The sequence below is a fragment of the Dendrobates tinctorius genome, unplaced genomic scaffold, assembly GCF_039654945.1.
Source record: "Dendrobates tinctorius isolate UK_male_01 unplaced genomic scaffold, ASM3965494v1 ptg000056l, whole genome shotgun sequence".
In the NCBI taxonomy this organism is placed as follows: Eukaryota; Metazoa; Chordata; class Amphibia; order Anura; family Dendrobatidae; genus Dendrobates; species Dendrobates tinctorius.
Genome location: NW_027361724.1, coordinates 13,333,022 through 13,356,415, shown reverse-complemented (window position 1 = coordinate 13,356,415; position 23,394 = coordinate 13,333,022). Strand labels below are relative to the sequence as shown.

The window sequence follows — 23,394 nt, the reverse complement described above, 5'->3', positions numbered from 1 at the left end:
GGTAGGCATGGTCTCCCCTCATCCCTATCCTGGTAGGCATGGCCCCCCTCATCCCTATCCTGGTAGGCATGGCCCCCCTCATCCCTATCCTGGTAGGCATGCCCCCCCTCATCCCTATCCTGGTAGGCATGCCCCCCCTCATCCCTATCCTGGTAGGCATGGCCCCCCTCATCCCTATCCTGGTAGGCATGGCCCCCTTCATCCCTATCCTGGTAGGCATGGCCCCCCTCATCCTTATTCTGGTAGGAATGGTCCCCCTCATCCCTATCCTGGTAGGAATGGGATGGTCCCCCTCATCCCTATCCTGTTAGGAATGGGATGGTCCCCCTCATTCCTATCCTGGTAGGAATGGTCTCCCTCATCACTATCCTGGTAGGAGTGGCCCCCCTCATCCCTATTCTGGTAGGAATATTCCCCCTCATCCCTATTCTGGTAGGAATATTCCCCCTCATCCCTATCCTGGTAGGCATGGTCCCCCCTCATTCCTATCCTGGCAGGAATAGTACTCCTCATCCCTATCTTGGCAGGAATGATCGCCTTCATCCCTACCCTGGTATGTTTGGCCCTCATCCATATCCTGGTATGCAGGGCCCCATCCTTAACCTGGTATGTTTGGCCCCATCAGAAGACATAAAAGAAACAAACCATTACACTTACCCTCCCGACACTCCCTCGCAGCATCCTGTTCCGATGCCAGCAGCTGCTTTATGCTTGTAAGCAGCATCAGGGAGGTAAGTGTAATGGTTTGGGTTTTTTTATGTTTTCTGATGGGGCCAATCATACCAGGATAAGGAAAGGATGGGGCCAATCATACCAGGATGCGATTAAAGAGAAATGAGTGTGAAATGCAGTGAATATTCATTTCTCTTTAGCAGCGGACGCAGAAGTTAGCCGCAGCAGCCGACTCCTGCCTCTGTGACCCGCTGCTCCGCCGGAACTGCTCCCCCACCTCCCTACCATAGCCATAGTCCAGTACATCCGGACTATAAGATGCACCCCACATTTTAATCCACATATTTGGAGGGAAAAATTGTCTTATAGTCCAAAAAATATGGTATATATTTGCCTTGTTTAATTAATGCATTACAAATCTGTGATGTGTGTTTATCTATAATCAATCTATGTATCTATATATCGTTTACTTTTGCATTCTGTCTCAGAATAGTATCTTGCTACTTGTTTCTCTTACGACCTAGCAAGGCGAATGTTGGGATAGAATTGCCCACCTTAGTAGATGCTATTATGAGCTGCTTAGCTTTCAAGAATTTTTTTTTTTCTTACTTATTCAACTTTTAGCTGCTGCCAAAACACTGTGCCAAAACAATCAGTCAAGCAGTGAACAAAAAGTCAAAAAAGCAGACCGGAAAGAAAGGAGAACCTGAGCGAGAAAAACCCGGAGTTGAAAGCATGAGAAAAAATAGACTTGTGGTTACAAAGTAAGGGTTTATTTGTGGGTTTTTTTGCAATTAAATGTTGACTTTCTTAATTCACTTCCATTATGGGAAGAATGAAGACATAGATGAGTTTTTCAATCCATGTTAAAAAAAAATAAATTCAAAATTTCTGTATATTTATTTTTTTTCGTATTTTAGGCCTTAAAACCAAGCAATTTGTAACAACTTTTTTTTACTTGTGGTACAACGCGTATAGTTACTTTGTATTTTTGTTTGTTTTTAATTCCATTTTGCTTGTAAATAAAATATTTTTTTATTTTTTTAAGAGCTTTTTCTTTCTCATATTTGCACAGAAGTAAAATAGTGAATTTTTCAATGTTAATATTTTCATTATTAACATTTATTTTGTTATTTAACAGGACCTAGTAGGTAGAATTGTCAGGACTAGTGTTTTTCTCAGTTTACGCTGTATATACCTAGACTCTGTGCTGATATGGCAAAGATGGCTATAAATAAATCCCATTTTTTACATACCGTAATCGTAATTATTTAATGCTTTAATGTTTTTCCCCTTACAGTTTAGACAAGCTACATACTGCACTTTCAGAACTCTGCTTCTCTATTAACTATGCCCCTAATATGGCTGTATGGGAGCACACGTTCACTCCGAGAGAATATCTGACCTCGCACTTGGAAATTCGTTTCACTAAGTAAGTGTCGGACACCTGGTATGTAGTTCAAATTTTTTTTTTTTTCCTTATATTAACTACTCAAAAAGTATATTTGCAGATCCATCAAATGTGTCACTTCCCCAAATATGAAATGTGGAGTTCAGGGGTCATCTCCCGTCTGTTGTATGTGGAGCAGAGATATGCTTGAGGCTTAGAATGGAATGTGAGGAGGAAAAAGCCACCATTAATTAGATGAAGACATACTATTTGCATCTAGCCCAATATTCTTCCACTAATGAAATGCAGTGTCTCATTATATGGAGCAAATATTTCTGTATAAAGCAATCTAACTAGAAAGGTTTTTGGGGGATATACAGGAGGAGTCAGGAGTTACAGTGCCTACAAGTAGTATTCAACCCCCTGCAGATTTAGCAGGTTTACACATTCGGAATTAACTTGGCATTGTGACATTTGGACTGTAGATCAGCCTGGAAGTGTGAAATGCACTGCAGCAAAAAAGAATGTTATTTCTTTGTTTAATTTTTTTTTAAATTGTGAAAAGTTTATTCAGAAGGTCATTTATTATTCAACCCCTCAAACCACCAGAATTCTGTTTGGTTCCCCTAAAGTATTAAGAAGTATTTCAGGCACAAAGAACAATGAGCTTCACATGTTTGGATTAATTATCTCTTTTTCCAGCCTTTTCTGACTATTTAAGACCCTCCCCAAACTTGTGAACAGCACTCATACATGGTCAACATGGGAAAGACAAAGGAGCATTCCAAGGCCATCAGAGACAAGATCGTGGAGGGTCACAAGGCTGGCAAGGGGTACAAAACCCTTTTCAAGGAGTTGGGCCTACCTGTCTCCACTGTTGGGAGCATCATCCGGAAGTGGAAGACTTATGGAACTACTGTTAGCCTTCCACGGCCTGGACAGCCTTTGAAAGTTTCCTCCCGTGCCGAGGCCAGGCTTGTCCGAAGAGTCAAGGCTAACCCAAGGACAACAAGGAAGGAGCTCCGGGAAGATCTCATGGCAGTGGGGACATTGGTTTCAGTTAATACCATAAGTAACGTACTCCACCGCAATGGTCTCCGTTCCAGACGAGCCCATAAGGTACCTTTACTTTCAAAGCGTCATGTCAAGGCTCGTCTACAGTTTGCTCATGATCACTTGGAGGACTCTGAGACAGACTGGTTCAAGGTTCTCTGGTCTGATGAGACCAAGATCGAGATCTTTGGTGCCAACCACACACGTGACGTTTGGAGACTGGATGGCACTGCATACGACCCCAAGAATACCATTCCTACAGTCAAGCATGGTGGTGGCAGCATCATGCTGTGGGGCTGTTTCTCAGTCAAGGGGCCTGGCCATCTGGTCCGCATCCATGGGAAGATGGATAGCACGGCCTACCTGGAGATTTTGGCCAAGAACCTCCGCTCCTCCATCAAGGATCTTAAGATGGGTCGTCATTTCATCTTCCAACAAGACAATGACCCAAAGCACACAGCCAAGAAAACCAAGGCCTGGTTCAAGAGGCAAAAAATCAAGGTGTTGGAGTGGCCTAGTCAGTCTCCTGACCTTAACCCAATTGAAAACTTGTGGAAGGAGCTCAAGATTAAAGTCCACATGAGACACCCAAAGAACCTAGATAACTTGGAGAAGATCTGCATGGAGGAGTGGGCCAAGATAACTCCAGAGACCTGTGCCGGCCTGATCAGGTCTTATAAAAGACGATTATTAGCTGTAATTGCATACAAGGGTTATTCCACAAAATATTAAACCTAGGGGTTGAATAATAATTGACCCACACTTGTATGTTTAAAATTTATTAAAATTTAACTGAGCAACATAACTTTTTGGTTTGTAAGATTTATGCATCTGTTAATAAATCCTGCTCTTGTGTGAAGTTTGAAGGCTCTAACTTATTTGCATCTTATCAAACCTTCTAAATCTGCAGGGGGTTGAATACTACTTGTAGGCACTGTATGTAACCATTTATGGAATGCACCACAGGTGCTTAATCAGGCACTAAATAAGGTGATAATTTTCATTGATGTATGACAAAACTGGTGACAGGTTCCTTTTAAAAACAAGCATTGAAATGCCTTATCTCCCGAAAAAAATTCTGTTCACCCATGCTGTCCTGTCTGTAAACTCTTGCTTCCTCCCCTTCCCAGGAGCTGTGGTATGATCAGACCATGTCCCTGCTGGGTCAGACACAGCCATTGCAGAGTACACCGCAGGGACACATTTATAAGATTATCTCAGCACAGGAACATTTTTTTTTAAACTAATCCAATTGTGGAAAATATTATTCCGAGATCTATTGATTAAAATGTAATTTGTTTGTGGGACAGCCCCATTGTCTGGTGTAATTTATAATGGTCCTAGCAATAAACTATGCACATTGCTTTCTCTGCATGTACCAGAAAATCAAATATTCACCAGGCATGGGCGGGTGTAAATTATAGCAAATTTGTCAGGCTGTTTGTGGCATTATCCCTTCAGGTAAGCTCCACACATTTTATTTGCTGTAAACTGTGCAAAAACAAAATGTGCCAAATTGTGGTGCTAATCTGGGATGGACTAAAATTGCAAGTCGTTTTAACTGGCAAAGCTTCAGTAATAAATAAAGGTATTAAAAACCGGCTAAGCCTTAGTAATCCCTCTCAATCAGTTCTCTTTTACACCCGTTTCTTCTAGTACTCGTGGCTACTGCTCAGGCTGAATTGGCTCCTTATAATCTTGGATCCAATGCTATCCGCTCTGTGCTAAGACACGAAGAGGCGATGTCACAGTTACATCATCAGAGTCTTTGCGACTACTGATTTTAACTGCTGCAGCCAAACACAGGCTGCAGCGGTCCCCTTGCTGGTGGAATGGTGACATCCTCTTTTCCTGTCTCGGCACGGACCACAGAGCGGCCTGCTCTGGATCCAGGTGGGAAACTCTTTTTTTGTTTTCTTTTTGCCCACACAACCTTTTTAACACAAATTAAAATTGCCTGTTTTAATTAGTTTAAAGAAATCTAAGTAACACATTACCCTTGAAAGAAAGCCAGGATTAAGCTGATCTACAATGTGAGGGCTGTTGCAGGTCCTGGGCGGGTGATGGTCATGCATGATGGCGGCTCCCTGAGTCCTTACACTAGGCACAATGCAGCAGCATATCAGTTTTGTTCAGAATGTTCCTTATATTGAGTGGTTGTACCCAGCAGCTGGAAAAAGAGAATATTAAAGGGTTTGTTCACTATTAGGACAACCCCTTCTTAAACTAAATGTTCGTCCCCAATAAAATAATAATGCTTACGCTCCCCTCTCATACCTGCTCCTTTCCAGCCGTGTTAGCACCCCCTCTCCCGCATGCTGGGGTGTGGTATTATGACAAGTGATGCCCGGCACCCAATCAGCGCTGGTGTCACAGTCTCCGCTTTCAGACAAACTGAAAATGAAGAGGAAGCCATGGATCAACTCACCCCTGGCTTCCTCTTCATGTTCAGTTTGTCCGAAGGCAGAGACAGTGACGCCAGCGGTGATTGGGCGCCAGTGTCACTTGTCATAATACCGCATCCCAGCATGGGGCAGAGGGGGAACGGTGCTGGCACAGGAGGGGAGTATAGGCTTTATTATTTTATCGAGGCCGAACATTTAGTTAAAGGGGTTGTCCTAATAGTGGAGAGCCCCTTTAAGTAATTAATTGTATAAGTAAATGCTAATGTTTACTAGTGCTGAGGGGCTGTTAGACGTGTGGTTCATCTAGTACAGACGACAGCTATAGTATCAGAATTACCGAACCGTCCATGCTAATAACATATTATTTGTAATTATGTAAATTGACCATCATATAAATTTATTTTTCTTTATCGCTTCATTGGGGGACACAGATTACCATGGGTGTATGCTGCTGCTGCTAGGAGGCTGACACTATGCAAAACAAGAAAATTAGCTCCTCCCCGGCAGTATACACCCACCGACAGGCACCAAGCACCTCAGTTTGTGCTTAGTGTCTGTAGGAGGCGGACCGGGATCTCCCCAGATCCGCATTTAACGATTTCTTTTTCCTTTTTAGGTTTTAGTTGTGTGTATTAAATTTTTCCATTTATTTTTTTAGATTCAGCATCAGGAAACAGGATGTGAGTTCATCCTGCTTTTCCATATCAGGCGGCTGAGCGAGCAATGTGGTATTGCCCACATCGCAACACTCAGGACCGCAGGCAGGACCTTTCCCCTATCACCCTCGGGAGCTATGGGCTATTGACGGGTGGCCGGTCCTAGCCGATTCCCCTCCTCACCCCTCTCCCAGGACAGGGCTGAGAGGAAGACGGCGGTCACCAGTGGTGACGTTCCCCCTGCCAGCAAGAGATTGGCGCCGTCTTCTGCACCATGCGGACATGGTTCAGGTACAGAGGATCTTCTCTCCCAGCGGCCTGCTCTCTATCCGTGGGCCCCTACAGTCATCCTCATCAGGGACGTCAGGTAAGCTGTCTGAATGTCCCCTCCAGCCCCGCTCTCAAAATGGACCCAAGCCGACCCATTCAGCCCTGCAGCCGTCACAGGCAATACAGCGCCCCCGGTTTGAAACTCCCGCCCTGCAATCGCTCCACATTGAAGTGATCAGGGTGGGCGCCCCTCATTGCCGGTTTGAAATTCCCGCCCCCTTTTTCCCCGGGCGCTCCGTCAGGCGCACGCCTCTCCTTATATCCAGGGGGGTCCAGCGCTGGTTTCCGCGGTTAGCAGCCTACCCGGCCCCCTCATTATCCCTGCGAGCGCGGGCTCCGGGTGCGCCGTCGCACGTTAGTCTCAGGGGGAGACGCTTTCACTTTCAGTTTGAAAGCTTCTTCCTCCCTCTCTGCGCGCGCTTTCTTCGCGCGTTTCTTAGCCCATCACAGGGCTGCTTTCGCTTCAGCGCTGTCAGTCTCTGACCTTAATCGCGCCCCCCTCGGTCGTCATCCAAACACGCGGCTCGGCTGTTAAGCCCCGCCCTCCGCTAGCGTTATCCTGGCATTTGTGGGATAACCCTCTCTCTTCCTTCATCAAATCTCTTCTTGGGGGGTCACAACGGTGTTTTGCTCCGCATCTGAACCTCGGTAGGCTCAGCGCTGTTATAGTCTGACGCTACAATTAGCTCCCCACGGCAGTTCCCTGTCAGGTTAGCGCTACTGCCGCATAAACATATGCCTAACCCTGCAAGGGCTCTCTGTTCTAGACCCACCGCTATTCACTACGCCTGTGCGCGCTGTAAAAAGAAGTGGGCATCAGGTCAGTTGTCTCCTTTCTGCCCGTCCTGCTGCCCTTCCACCATGTCTGCCCCTCAGGAGCACTCAGAGACCCGAAACGAGAGCACTCCACCCCCTGAGTGGGCCGTTGCAATGTCTGTCGGTCTATGGCTTGACTAAAGTTTCTCAGTCTCTGGTCCAGGTCTTAGAACGGTTACCTCAGCTATCTACAGCCACCTGTGCGCCGACCGCCCCTCACGGTGAGTCGCCTGCACCTGACCGCGACCTTCAGACGGACAGGCCAGGTAGGGTTTCTAGGAAGAAGGCTTTGTCTGGCTCTTCTTCCAGCTCGCAAGGTCCTTCCGCTTCACCCAGGCTACGCTCCTCGTCTTCCTCATCCAGACGACCCTAGGTCAGACGATGATTCCCAATCTGGATCTGACTCAGAGGCGAACAGCATAGCTAGAACACGGGACATGTTGGATAGTCTCATATCGGCTATCTTCCAAACCCTCAAAATAAAGGAGGATAAGGCACCCCCTCAGGAATGCTCTGTGTCTTTTAAGCGAGCGAGGCCTCTCTCTCGAACCTTTCCTAATCACAAGGAGTTCGACACTTCCTTAGCCAATCACTGGGAACACCATGAGAAGCGGTTTTCAGGCCGCAAGTACTTAGATGTGCTATATCCCTTCGATGTGGATCTAGTCACAAAATGGACCAAAGCTCCCGAAGTAGATCCACCAGTTTCCCGTCTTTCCTCTAAGACGGTTCTATCCCGGACGGAGCTTCGCTTAAAGATCCGACAGACAGGCAAATAGAATCGCTGGCTAAGTCAATTTTTGAGGCATCCGGCGCCTAACTCTGTCCTATTTTCGCCTCCGCTTGGGTGGCGAAAGTCATTTCAGTTTGGGCAAAAATTCTTCGCAAGGGCATCTTAGCGGCAGCACCTCAGGACGAGCTGGCATATTTAACAGACCAAATTAATCATGCGGGTAAATACCTTTTGGCCGCCTCCTTGGACGCGGCCGGGTGTGTAGCAAGAGCTAACAGCAACATAGTAGTCATACGCCGCATCCTTTGGTTGAAGTCATGGAGTGCGGACACTACCTCAAAAAAGTCGCTCACCAACCTCGCATTTCACAGCTCTAGGCTCTTTGATGCCAAGCTGGATCAGATAATTTCGGATGCCACTGGTGGTAAAAGTACCTCCCTTCCTCAGTCCCGGCCTAGAAGGTTTTTCAACAGAAAGCCTGCTCGGCCGTTTAGGTCCTTTCGCCCCTTCTCTTCCACAGAAGGTTCATCCCAGCAGGAGCGGCCCTCCGCTTCCAGAGACCGGAGAAAACCATCATATAAGCCCGCTCCCTGCTGGAGGGCAAGAGGTCAGCCCTCCAGGTCTTCAGGCTCCTGGTCCGGCATATTTTCTTCTAAGTGACGGGTCACCCCCACCTGGAAATTCTTCCAGGGTGGGAGGCAGACTTTCCTCTTTCAGGGACGCATGGCTGTCTGTTGTCTACGATGCTTGGGTCGGAAATCATCACATCCGGATACAAAATCGAATTTTCTTCCCCCCCCCAAACAGTCGCTTCTTCCTGTCTCGACCCCCAAGACAGCGGTCCCAGATTCCAGGGTTCCTTCAGGCCGTCTCCTCCCTTCTTTCCGCAGGGGTTATCGTTCCCGTTCCTTCAAACGAACGGTTTCCAGGGTTCTACTCAAACCTCTTCATAGTCCCGAAAAAAGACGGCTCCCTTCGTCCAATTTTGGACCTCAAGTTGCTCATCCGCCACGTGAGGATCCTCCACTTCAAGATGGAGTCCCTTTGCTCGGTATTAGCCTCGATGGGACCCGGAGAGTTCCTCTGCTCTGTGGACATATAGGATGCCTACCTTCACATCCCTATTTGTTTGCAACATCAGAGATATCTCCGCTTTGCGATTCAGGACAATCACTATCAGTTCACGACCCTTCCCTTCAGCCTAGCCTCCGCTCCCCGTGTCTTTACGAAGGTGATGGCAACAGTCATGGCCATCCTTCAGTCCAGGGGGATTCTCATCATCCCTTATCTGGACGATCTCCTGATCAAGGGCTCGTCCCACCAAGACTGTTTTCAAAGTCTTCAGATAACCCTTGATGCTCTTGGCTGCCTCGGATGGATAGTCAACAAAGAGAAGTTCATCCTGCTCCCTACCCAGCGTCTGACCTTTTTGGGCATGGAATTCGACACGAATCTAGCCCAAGTGTTTCTACCAAAGGACAAATTTTCAGCCCTTTGCAAGGGGATCAGATTCCTAAAACGCTCGAGGACCATTACCCTTCGGTCCTGCATGAGGGTCCTGGGGAAGATGATGGCTTCCTTGGAAGCAGTGCCTTTCGCACAATTTCACACTCGCCCTCACCAGCTGTTCCTCCTTTCAGTCTGGGACAAGACTTCCTTTTCGCTGGACCATCCCATTCTCCTTCCGCTCAGAGTAAGACAATCGCTGACTTGGTGGACATTGCCGGCGTCAGTTCTCCAGGGAAGGTCCTTTTTTCCTCCTCAGTGGCAAATCATCACCAACGATGCCAGTCTCCTAGGATGGTGGGCGGTTTTCCATCGGAAAACGGCCCAAGGGCGCTGGAACGCCCAGGAGACTCTTCTTCCCATCAACCTTCTGGAAATCAGAGCAATCTTCCTTGCCTTTCGTTGGCAGCCTCTCCTCTTAGGCAAACCAGTCCGCATACAATCAGACAACGCTACGGCCGTGGCCTACATAAACCACCAAGGCGGTACTCACAGCAAGCAGGTAATGTCAGAAGTGGCAAAGATACTGCATTGGGCAGAGCGTCACGTTCCGGCGATCTCCGCCGTTCACATTCCAGGGGTGGAAAATTGGGCAGCCGACGTCCTTAGTCGCCAGGGTTTAGCATCAGGCGAATGGTCCCTTCACCCCACAGTCTTCAATCAGATATGCCAGCGTTGGGGCATCCCGGACATCAATCTCATGGCATCTCGGATGAACAACAAAGTTCCTCACTTTGATTAGTAACAAAATAGACACCACAGTAGGAGAATAACAAAATATTGTACCAATCTTTACATAATAAAATAATATAGAATCAAATAATACACATATTAAATTACTCCTTGTATGTCATAGATTTGAATGGAAACCATTCGATACTATAGTAAGAACAAACCACTATGTGTGGACAATCCAAAAATATAAAGACAATGGGACAAGAATATGTATAAAAATATTTTTAATCTTTAATTAATCCGATTTAGGCAATCATAAAAATATGTAAAAACAAGTGCCAATGGCATATCAAAAAAATTATACAATCACAATATACATATATATGATCATTCATGAGGACTGTCAAATAAGATGTATAACAATGTAATAATATATCTCCATATCACACACAGATATTTATAAAGGATTAAGTGCATAAAAATATAAACAATATGTAAACTAAAAAATATATGTAACCAATTACCACATACCACAGCAGAGTGATTCTACCCACAATTGGGTTGTAAACTAATATATAAATCCATATTACCAATATGCCATAGTGGTGAACAAACCTATAACACAGTGTATAACCATATAATAACGCTCAAAACTGTGTGAACCAATGTAAATGTTGCATACCCGTGGTGTGGAGACAGCCTCAAGGTAATGCCCGGCACTCCCCGACGCGCGTTTCGGAACCAGCGTCCTGACGAAGGACGCTGGTTCCGAAACGCGCGTCGGGGAGTGCCGGGCATTACCTTGAGGCTGTCTCCACACCACGGGTATGCAACATTTACATTGGTTCACACAGTTTTGAGCGTTATTATATGGTTATACACTGTGTTATAGGTTTGTTCACCACTATGGCATATTGGTAATATGGATTTATATATTAGTTTACAACCCAATTGTGGGTAGAATCACTCTGCTGTGGTATGTGGTAATTGGTTACATATATTTTTTAGTTTACATATTGTTTATATTTTTATGCACTTAATCCTTTATAAATATCTGTGTGTGATATGGAGATATATTATTACATTGTTATACATCTTATTTGACAGTCCTCATGAATGATCATATATATGTATATTGTGATTGTATAATTTTTTTGATATGCCATTGGCACTTGTTTTTACATATTTTTATGATTGCCTAAATCGGATTAATTAAAGATTAAAAATATTTTTATACATATTCTTGTCCCATTGTCTTTATATTTTTGGATTGTCCACACATAGTGGTTTGTTATTACTAAAGTTCCTCACTTTGTAGCCTGGTCCAGGGATCCTCTAGCCGTCAGTTGCGACGCCCTGGTAATTCCGTGGTTCAGTTTCAACTGCCTTACCTGTTTCCTCCCCTTGCCCTGATCCCAAGGGTGGTCAAGAAGATAAATTCTGGTGGCTCCAGACTGGCCAAGACTACCTTGGTACGTGGAGTTGGTGAACATGCTCGCGGACGTCCCCTGGAGGCTTCCAGACCGTCCAGATCTTCTCTCACAAGGCCCCCTTTACCACCAGAATTCTCAGTCTCCGAGTTTAACGGCATGGCCGTTGAGGCCGCGATTCTGAGAGAATCAGGGTTTTCCAGCCGGGTCATTCAAACCGTGATCAGAGCTAGGAAGCCAGCCTCCTCCCGCATTTACCATAGGTACTGGAAGGCCTTATTCCGTTGGTGCGATGATAACGATGTTTTTCTGTTGTCATTCTCCATTCCATCTGTACTTGGTTTCCTCCAGTCCGGTTTGGATGCAGGCCTGTCCCTCAGTACCCTCAAAGGCCAGGTATCTGCTCTGGCGATCCTCTTCCAGAAGGATCTGGCCTCCTTACCGCAGGTGAAGACTTTTCTCCAAGGAGTCGCCCATGTGGCTCCTCATCATTCTCCGATAGATCCATGGGATCTCAATCTCGTTCTTGGCGCTCTCCCAAAAGGCGCCGTTCGAACCTATCCAGGACATTCCTCTGTCCCTGCTCTCATGGAAGGTGGCTCATCGCCATTAAATCCATCAGGAGAGTTTCTGAGCTGGCGGCTTTATCCTGTTGTTCCCCGTACCTAATCCTCCACCAGGATAAGGTCGTTCTCAGGCCAGTTCCCTCCTTCCTTCCAAAAGTGGTATGCCCGTTTCACATTAACGAGGATATCGTCCTTCCCTCGTTTTGTCCTGCGCCTGCTCATCCTCTGGAAAAGTCGCTCCACAAACTGGATGTAGTGAGAGCCTTGCGTGTCTACCTTGCCAGGACCGCTTCTTTTCGCCAATCCGATTCCCTGCTTGTCATCTCCGAAGGTCGCCGGAAAGGGCTTCCAGCATCCAAATCCACAATCGCTCGCTGGATTCGTTCTACCATTCTGGAAGAGTAGCGACTTCAGGAAAAACGGCCCCCTCCGGGAGTGAGAGCCCACTCCACCCTGGCTGTAGGGGCTTCTTGGGCTGTGCGACACCAGGCTTCGGCCTTACAGCTTTGCAGAGCCGCGACCTGGTCGTCTTTGCACACCTTTGCGAGGTTCTACAGGGTTCATACCCAGGCCTCGTCTGATGCAGCTTTTGGTAGGAAGGTTCTGCAGGCGGCGGTAGCACATCGACCGACCTAAGCCCTTCCTTCTTTCGTTCCGTTATTGCTGTTCCCACCCTCGGGACTGCTTCGGAACGTCCCATGGTAATCTGTGTCCCCCAATGAAGCGATAAAGAAAGAGAGGGATTTTGGGTTCTTACCGTAAAATCTTTCTTGGAGCCTTCATTGGGGGGACACAGCACCCTCCCTGTTTAAGTTGTACCGTGTTGGGTCTTCGAGTCCCTTGTTCGGTTGGTACATATGTTGAGAGTTTTTAGGTGCTTCTCCTACTGCTTTCTCACCGAGATGCTTGGTGCCTGTCCGTGGGTGTATACTGCCGGGGAGGAGCTAATTTTCTTGTTTTGCATAGTGTCAGCCTCCTAGCAGCAGCAGCATACACCCATGGTAATCTGTGTCCCCCAATGAAGGCTCCAAGAAAGAGATTTTACGGTAAGAACCCAAAATCCCTCTATTGCTGGCACCAATATTTTAATTTTATTTTTTATTGCTTTCTAATATACATAAAGATACTTTCCAGCAAAGAGCAAACAGATGAACGGCATACTAGGGCACACAAATCGCCACAATAACTGACGGAGCTATTTATCTGAAGTATTGCGGTATATATTTCAGTCAAAAAACGGAGGTACTTGCATGAAAAAACATGAATATTTCAATGTGAAGCGAAAAAAGCTGGACACGTAGAAGCGAGTAATCGCGAAACGGCCGTTGTCCGGCACCTCCCTCCCCTAGCATTCCTCTAACATCCTGCATGTCCACATATCTATTGATGGAATTTATGTGAAATAAAGACGCACAGATTTTCAGCTATATCGGTGAGTGCTGCATATTTCTCCTTTCTTCGTTTCACATAAAGATACTTTCTCCTACGCCTCATTGGGGTTCACAGAGACAGTGGGTGTTATGCTGCTGGCCACTAGGATGACACTTAAGTAAACCAGAAAAAAAGTTAGCTCCTCCCCTGCAGTATACACCCTCTCGCTGGCTGAGATTTCTCCAGTTCTTTGCTTAGTGTCTGTAGGAGGCACTTGGGTCTGGTTTCAGACCCCACCGTTTTTATTTTATTTTTGAATTTTCTGTAAATTTTTATTTTTTAATTAACGGAGTGAAGGGGCCAACGGTTCCTTTCTACGGCCCGCACTCCCCCGAACCAACAACAGGCAAGCACGCAGAGTATACCTCCCCGTACACTTTCCTGCGACGAATGGGGCTGATTCCTCTGACGATGCTTCCCTTATGATCGGTACTCCATGGATAATAGGGCAAGCGCAACAGGACTTGGCACAGGAGTGCATGTAGAAGGACTTGAGCAGCGCTTTTTCGGATGCCCTGAATCAGCCCCAGAGCTCTCCATCCCCCTACCGCAGGGTGGATCAATTGAGCATACCCCTTTAAGACCTCCTCCAGCTCTGCTGCATCGCCCGGAGGATGAGGCAAGAAGACCCCGGACAGCGATGACCTGGAGTGGAGGTATGGGGTCGGGTCCTGCCCCCCGGGAGAAGCGGTGCACCGGTGCTCCATCGCGGCCCCCCCCCCCCCCCCCGCGCTCGGGAAGGGCAAAAATTTAGTCCCTGGCTTTTCCAGCCTACTAGGACGCAATTTGATTAGCGCCGCCCGCACTAACGTCGCCACCCCCTCCTCTTGGCGCCTCTCATTACTTACGAGACGAGCAATTCTATTCCCGGGGGCCATGTCTTCAGCTGCCGTTAACCCTTTCATGAGCGCTTACCTCCCGAGGAGGGCTGGCGTCGGCCAGGAACCGTCCCCCAGCAGGGGCCATACTCGTCCAAGGGACGGTCAGCGCCTCAGCAACGGCGACTCCTGGTCCTCTTCTACCTTCTCTTCCAGATCAGGTCGGTCCCCATGCGGAGACAGAGGCTCCCAGGTCTCATACAGACCTAACCGCTCTTGGAAACCCAGGCCTAGGGCTTCTGGATCTAGGGGAACCAGATCTCATAGATCTAACCAATGACGACAAGTGGGCCAGGGAGCTGGTGTCCTCTGGATACAAAATAGAATTTTCTTCTCCCCTTCCAACTCGGTTTTTCCTTTCCTCTCCCCCCAAGAGAAAGACAAGAGTCTTCCTTCGGGCTGTTCAGGCTCTTTTAAGGGTCGGAGTCATCAATCCGGGCCCTCATCACGAAAGGTTCAGAGGATTATATTCAAACCTTTTTGTGTTGCCAAAAAAGGATGGGATGATATGACCCATTCTGGATCTCAAACTGTTAAATCAGTTTGTCAGGGTACGGCGATTCCGAATGGAATTTCTCCGATCAGTTGTCGCTTCCATGGAAAAAGGAGAGTTCCTAGCATCCATCGACATCAAGGATGCTTACCTTCACATTCCGATCTGCCCGTCCCTCCAGCAGTTCCTGCGTTTTGCAATTCACAAGGAACACTGCCAGTTCGGTGTCTTCCCCTTCGGACTCGCCACCGCCCTCAGGGTCTTTACCAAGGTCATGGCGGCTGTCATGGCCATTCTCCACTGTCGAGGAGTGGTGGTGTTACCGTATCTGGACGACCTGCTCATCAAGGGTCCGTCCCTTCCAGCCTGCGAGGAATCCATGGATAACAGTAAATACACTTTCTCGCCTGGGGTGGAAGATAAACTTTGAAAAGTCTTTCCCAAAACCGGCTCAGCAGATTTCCCTTTTAGGGATGATCTTGGACACTTCCCGCAGGTTGGTCATTCTCCCTCCAGGAGAGACCCAAGCCCTACAACAGGCAGCGCGTCTGTTTTATCACTCCATTCGTTTCGGCATGGGAGTTCTAGGAAAGTTGGTGACAGCGATGGAAGCAGTTCCATTTGCACAGTTCCACCTCTGTCCGTTACAACACGCGTTGCTGTTAGCTTAGGACACGTACCCGTTCTCCCTGGACCGTTGGATCCCTCTGTCCCTGCGGGTCAGGCAATCCCTCAAGTGGTGGACACTGAGGTCCTCCCTGAATCAAGGGAGGTCTTTTCTCCCAGTAAGATGGTTGGTAATAACCACCGACGCAAGTGTTCTCGCCTGGGGAGTGGTCTTTCGTCGCCACATGGCACAGGGTCATTGGTCAACCAGAGAGTCAGCCTCCCCATCAACATTTTGGAGATGCAAGCAATCATATTAGCTCTACGGAGTTTCCACCGTCTCCTCGCAGGTCTTATCAGGATCCAATCCGACAACGCCACGGCTGTAGTGTATATCAACCGCCAGGGAGGTACCTGGAGCAGGATGGCCGTGCACGAAGCGAGTCACATCCTCCATTGGGCCGAGCGTAGAAAGTTGGTAGGCAGATTTTCTCAGTCGCCAAGGCATTGTCTCGGGGAAGTGGTCTCTTCATCCGGAAGTCTTTCAACAGATTTGTCATCGTTAGGGGACTCCGGTTGTGGATCTCATGGCCTCAAGACTAAACAACAAGGTTCCTCGGTTCATTGCCCGATCGCGTGATCCATGCGCCATCGGAGTGGACGCCCTAGTTCTGCCATGGCACCGGTTCCGGCTCCTGTACATCTTCCCTCCTCTTCCCTTGCTTCCGAGGGTCATTAAGAAGATCAGAGCGGAGGGAGTACCAGTGATCCTTGTCACGCCATATTGGCCGCTCCGAGCATAGTATGCAGAACTAACACAACTAGTTGCCGACGTCTCCTGGCGACTTCCAGATTGCATGGATCTACACTCGCAGGGCCCGATTTACCACCAGTACTCCGGGGCCCTGTCTTTGACGCCGTGACCTTTGAATCCTGGATTTTAGCACAGGCTGGGTTCTCTCACGACGTGATTTCCACCATGAATAGTGCTAGGAAGCCTGTGTCCATGTGCATCTATCACCGCACCTGGACAACCTTCTTTTCATGGTGCAAGGATCATGGTAAATCACCTCTGGTGTTTTTCCATTCCGGCCATATTGGAATTCCTTCAATCTGCTTTAAAATCAGGCCTCGTGCTTAGCCTCGCTCAAGGGCCAAATTTTGCCCTTGTCAGTGCTTTTCCGACGCAAAATTGCCACCAAACTTCAGGTCAAGACGTTCTTTCAGAGAGTTTCCCATGTGGCGCCTCCTTATAGAAGGCCATTGGAATCATGGGACCTTAACCTGGTTCTCGGGGCCTTACAGGAGGCTCCTTTCGAACCGCCGCAGGACGTGTCTCTGTCCGTCCTCTCTTGGAAGGTGTTTTTTTCTAGTGGCAATTACGTCAATCGGACGAGTTTTGGAATTGGCAGCTCTGTCCTGCCGTTCTCTGTTCCTGAATTTTTCATCAGGAAAAGGTACTTCTCAGGACGTCCCTGTCCTTCCTGCCCAATTTCGTCTCCTCTTTCCATCTCAACGAGGAAATTGTTTTGCCTTTCCTTTTGTCCGGCGCCAGTCCATCGCATTGAGAAGGCCCTCAACACCCTGGATGTGGTTAGGGCGCTGAGACGGTACATCTCGCGGACGGCTCCCTTCCACAAGTCAGACGCCCTGTTCATGCTTCCAGAGGGGCATAGGAAGGGTCTAGCCGTGTCAAAGCAATGCTAGCCAGGTGGATTCCCCTGGAGATTCAATATTCCTACTGTATCAGGAACGTGCCTGTCCCAGTGGAGATTAAGGCGCACTCTACCTGGTCAGTGGGTGCCTCTTGGGCCATTCGGCACCAGGCCTCGGCAGAACAGGTCTGCAAGGATGCGACTTGGTCCATTCTGCATACTTTTTACAAAATATTACCAATTTCATTCTCAGGCCTGTCCGCAAGGCTGCGACTTGATCCAGCCTGCATACCTTTACAAGCATTGCCTAATTTATTCTCAGGCCTCTGCGTATGCAGCCTGCAATCGGCAGTACCTCACTGTTGTCTCAGTGGTACATGGGGTATTAGCAGATGTATGCTCCCCACCCAGGGACTGCTTTAGGACGTCCCACTGTCTCTGTGTCCCCCAATGAGGCGTAGGAGAAATAGGGATTTTTGTGTACTCACCGTAAAATCCTTTTCTCTGAGCCAATCATTGGGGGACACAGCACCCACGCTGTTTAGCCTATTGGCTCACTGTAGCATTCTTAGGCTTTGACTTAGTTATGGTTATTATTGACTGTTTATGATCCTCCTGCTTTTTTCACCGAACTGGAAAAATCTCAGCCAGCGAGAGGGTGTATACTGCAGGGGAGGAGCTACCTTTTTTTCTGGTTTACTTAGTGTCCTCCTAGTGGCCAGCAGCATAACACCCACGGTCTCTGTGTCCCCCAATGATTGGCTCAGAGAAAAGGATTTTACGGTGAGTACACAAAAATCCCTGTTTTCTGTATAGGTTTTAGGAGTTCTAGTGTGAGTGATCACAAGTTGTAATTCAGAAACCCTTAGATAAAGGGGTTGTACTAAGGTTGGAAGTTGGTTTCTACCCAAAGGATAGGTGATAAATTCCCGATCACTAGGGATCTGACAGCCAGGACTCCCAACAATCCCAAGAACAGGCGTTCTGAAGAGCTCCGTTTCAATGGCGTAATGGTCGATGTCCACCTCCACTTCGGTCCTTCTCTGAGTCAGCCGGACATAGCCAAGAGCAGCATTCGGCCAGTCTTCGGCACTCCAATGAAAAAAATGAATGGAGCGAATGTGTGCATGTTTAGATTATTACCACATTTACATGGGGCTCTTCAGAATCCCAGTTGTTAGGATCAGTGGACGTCTCTCCTGTAGGATTCCCAGTGATCAGGATGTTATACCCTATCCTATGGTTAGGGAATAGCGTCCAAACTTGGTACTACTACAAGAGACATAGTTAGCCCTCAATTGTGCTTACATCTTGACATTCCTTCTGCAGAGATTTAGCTAATATTTCTATATCCTTACAGGTCTATTGTTGGCATGACCATGTACAATCAGGCCACACAAGAGATTGCGAAGCCCTCGGAGTTATTAACTAGTGTAAGGGCCTACATGACGGTGCTCCAGTCAATAGAAAACTATGTGCAGATTGACATCACGAGGGTTTTCAACAATGTCCTGCTTCAACAAACACAACATCTTGACAGCCATGGAGAGCCAACAATCACCAGTCTGTACACTAATTGGTACGTCCTTCTGAAATAACAGTAAGCCAGATACGAAGAGAATCTGTCATGTTGTCACATGTAACATGTTACATCTTTAATGGGTCTGTGCATACAATGTAAAAACCTTTCCCTCAGCATAAGCTTTAGGTTCGGGGGTGAATGTATGATCTGTGCAACTCGTAGGGCAAAGGGCCTACTGCTGTCTGAAAAAGGGTAATGGTGGTTCCTATGGTCTGTAAGGTTAAAGAGATGCTCTCCTTCCTATTCATGACTCTGTTATTGGTGGATTTCTTCACCGGTGAGAACCATGAATGAAGAGGTTTCTGACCAGCACCCTGCAGTCATCAAATTAGCCAGAAATTCGAGGAGCCCTGATACTGTGGTTGCACAGAGGTCTGTGGTTATCGATATTTTACTGTAATGGGGAATCATTTATGTACGATGCCTGGACATTAGAAGGGGGGGAAGCCTTTAGATACAATGGTGTGAAATTACAGTTGGTTTAATTTTGGTGAGACACCAGGGGCAGATATTCAGGAGCTCATATGCTGTTCATGCCCGGGGGCCGTGATCATTGGTGTTCAGCCATACAGAAGTAATGGTATGCCACTACTGTTAGTAGTCATCTCAGCTGGCCATAGACCTTCTGTGTCATTTGTTTTTGGCTGTTCTAGACTACTGTAGGTCAGATCCCATTGGCTTCAATAGTACCTGAACTGCGTTACTTGAGAACGGTGACTACGGTTTCTGCAGATGTGATGTCCTGGCTTCATACACTCTGACCCTACAGCCTACGGGGACCTGTAGACAGCTGATCATTGAGGGGCTCTGATCAAGCGTCGGACTGGCCCACCCGAGAACCGGTGGATTCTCCGGTGGGCCCTGGCATCTGGTGGGCCCTGGCACCTGCTGGCATACAGGGCCAGCAGTTGCCTAGGGCCCCCGCTGCTCCAGGGGCCCCCAGCCAGTGGTGTGTCGCCCACCATGCAGCTGCTATGGGGGCCCCTGCCAGCGGAGCAGCAGCGGGTGTCAGGAGGCAGGAGCCCCTGTCCCCGCTGCTAAAGAGAAATGAATATTCACTGCGAAGCAGTGAATATCATTTCAGGTCTCCACACCCCCAGAGGCCCCGCCCCCAGCCCAGTAAGCTGCTCTGCAGACTACAGCTGTAAATCAGGGCCGGCGCCGCCCTCAGTCCTCTCTGCTCCTGGCTCACAGCCAGTGCGCGATGGCAGAGGGGGCAGCTCCTGACACTGAAGCCGGCTGCCGGAATCAGCGTGGGAGCGAGGAGGAGAGGTGAGTATTGTGTTTTTTGTTTTTTTTTTATATATCTCTCGCTCTCTCTGTCTCTATCTATCTATCTTTCTATCTCTATCATCTATATCTATCTATATCTATCTCTATTATCTATATCTATCTATTTCTATATCTATCTCTATCTATCGCTCTATCTTTCTATCTTTCTATCTATCTCTATATCTATCTCTATATCTTTCTATTATGTCTATCTATCTATCTCTATATCTATCTATCTTACTCTATCTCTATATCTATTATCTCTATATTTATTATCTATCTAGCTACCATCTATATCTATCTATCTTTATCTATATATATCTCTATCTAATATCTATATCTATCTATCTCTATACCTATCTTATCTATTTATCTATCCGTTATCTATCGCTATATCTTTTCTCTCGCTATCTATCGCTCTATCTCTATATCTATCTCTATATCTATCTTTATATCTATATATCTATCTCTATATCTATCTCTATATCTATATCTATTTCTCTCTATATCTATCTCTATATCTCTCTATAGCCATCTATCTATATACAGTGGGGCAAAAAAGTATTTAGTCAGTCAGCAATAGTGCAAGTTCCACCACTTAAAAAGATGAGAGGCGTCTGTAATTTACATCATAGGTAGACCTCAACTATGGGAGACAAACTGAGAAAAAAAAATCCAGAAAATCACATTGTCTGTTTTTTTTTTCATTTTATTTGCATATTATGGTGGAAAATAAGTATTTGGTCAGAAACAAAATTTCATCTCAATACTTTGTGATATATCCTTTGTTGGCAATGACAGAGGTCAAACGTTTTCTGTAAGTCTTCACAAGGTTGCCACACACTGTTGTTGGTATGTTGGCCCATTCCTCCATGCAGATCTCCTCTAGAGCAGTGATGTTTTTGGCTTTTCGCTTGGCAACACAGACTTTCAACTCCCTCCAAAGGTTTTCTATAGGGTTGAGATCTGGAGACTGGCTAGGCCACTCCAGGACCTTGAAATGCTTCTTACAAAGCCACTCCTTCGTTGCCCTGGCGGTGTGCTTTGGATCATTGTCATGTTGAAAGACCCAGCCACGTTTCATCATCAATGCCCTTGCTGATGGAAGGAGGTTTGCACTCAAAATCTCACGATACATGGCCCCATTCATTCTTTCATGTACCCGGATCAGTCGTCCTGGCCCCTTTGCAGAGAAACAGCCCCAAAGCATGATGTTTCCACCACCATGCTTTACAGTAGGTATGGTGTTTGATGGATGCAACTCAGTATTCTTTTTCCTCCAAACACGACAAGTTGTGTTTCTACCAAACAGTTCCAGTTTGGTTTCATCAGACCATAGGACATTCTCCCAAAACTCCTCTGGATCATCCAAATGCTCTCTAGCAAACTTCAGACGGGCCCGGACATGTACAGGCTTAAGCAGTGGGACACGTCTGGCACTGCAGGATCTGAGTCCATGGTGGCGTAGTGTGTTACTTATGGTAGGCCTTGTTACATTGGTCCCAGCTCTCTGCAGTTCATTCACTAGGTCCCCCCGCGTGGTTCTGGGATTTTTGCTCACCGTTCTTGTGATCATTCTGACCCCACGGGGTGGGATTTTGCATGGAGCACCAGATCGAGGGAGATTATCAGTGGTCTTGTATGTCTTCCATTTTCTAATTATTGCTCCCACAGTTGATTTCTTCACTCCAAGCTGGTTGGCTATTGCAGATTCAGTCTTCCCAGCCTGGTGCAGGGCTACAATTTTGTTTCTGGTGTCCTTTGACAGCTCTTTGGTCTTCACCATAGTGGAGTTTGGAGTCAGACTGTTTGAGGGTGTGCACAGGTGTCTTTTTATACTGATAACAAGTTTAAACAGGTGCCATTACTACAGGTAATGAGTGGAGGAAAGAGGAGACTCTTAAAGAAGAAGTTACAGGTCTGTGAGAGCCAGAAATCTTGATTGCTTGTTTCTGACCAAATACTTATTTTCCACCATAATATGCAAATAAAATTAAAAAAAAAACAGACAATGTGATTTTCTGGATTTTTTTTTCTCAGTTTGTCTCCCATAGTTGAGGTCTACCTATGATGTAAATTACAGACGCCTCTCATCTTTTTAAGTGGTGGAACTTGCACTATTGCTGACTGACTAAATACTTTTTTGCCCCACTGTATCTTTATCTATCTCTATATCTATCTCTCTGTATATCTATCTATCGCTCTATCTCTATATCTATCTTTCTATCTCTATATCTATATCTATCTATCTTTCTCTATCTATTTATCTCTATATCTTTTCTGTGTATCTATCTCTCTCTATATCTATATCTATCTATCTCTATATCTATATCTATTTCTCTTTATATCTTTCTCTATATCTATCTATCTATCTATTTATCTCTATCTCTATATCTATCTCTCTGTATATCTATCTTTCTATCTCTATATCTGTCTCTATATCTATCTATCTTTCTCTATCTATTTATCTCTATCTATTATCTATATCTATCTCTATCTATCTATCGCTCTATCTCTATATCTATCTTTCTATCTTTACATCTATCTCTATATCTATCTTTCTATCTATCTCTATATCTATATCTATCTATTATGTCTATCTATCTAGCTATCTCTATTATCTGTATCTACCTATCTCTATATCTTTCTATCTTACTCTATCTCTATATTTATTATCTATCTTTATCTATCTCTATCTATTATCTATATCTATCTCTCTACCTATTTATCGATCTCTGTATCTATCTCTCTCTCTCTATCTACCGCTCTCTCTATCTACCGCTCTCTCTATCTCCCGCTCTCTCTATCTCTATCTTTATATCTATATCTATCTCTATATCTATCTATTATCTCTATATCTATCTATCTCTATATCTATATCTGTTTCTCTCTATATCTATCTCTATATCTCTCTCTATAGCTATCTATATATTATCTCTATATCTATCTATATATTATCTCTATCTATCTCTATATCTATCTATATCTATCTATATCTATCTGTTATCTCTATATCCATATCTATCTCTATATCTATCTATCTCTATATCTATCTTTCTATCTAACACTATATCTCTATCTCTATATCTCATTATCTATCTATCTCTATCTCTCTCTCTTTATCTATCTATTGATCTATCCATCTATATCTCTATATCTATCTATTATATCTATCTATTATCTCTATTATCTATATCTATCTATCCATCTATCTATCTATCTCTATCTATCTCTATATCTCTCTC

At 46.1% G+C, this 23,394-nt stretch overlaps 1 protein-coding gene across 2 annotated transcripts in view; it reads left to right on the top strand.

Moving 5' to 3' along the window:
• The window catches only part of NCKAP1 (NCK associated protein 1), a 149,906-nt gene that overhangs the window by 106,437 nt on the left and 20,075 nt on the right, over positions 1 to 23,394 (top strand). For both annotated transcript variants that reach the window (XM_073577502.1, XM_073577503.1), the window contains 3 exons: positions 1,297 to 1,436; positions 1,973 to 2,104; positions 18,656 to 18,874. In XM_073577502.1, coding sequence (XP_073433603.1) covers positions 1,297 to 1,436; positions 1,973 to 2,104; positions 18,656 to 18,874 — 491 coding nt within the window. The remainder of the gene's footprint in view (positions 1 to 1,296; positions 1,437 to 1,972; positions 2,105 to 18,655; positions 18,875 to 23,394) is intronic.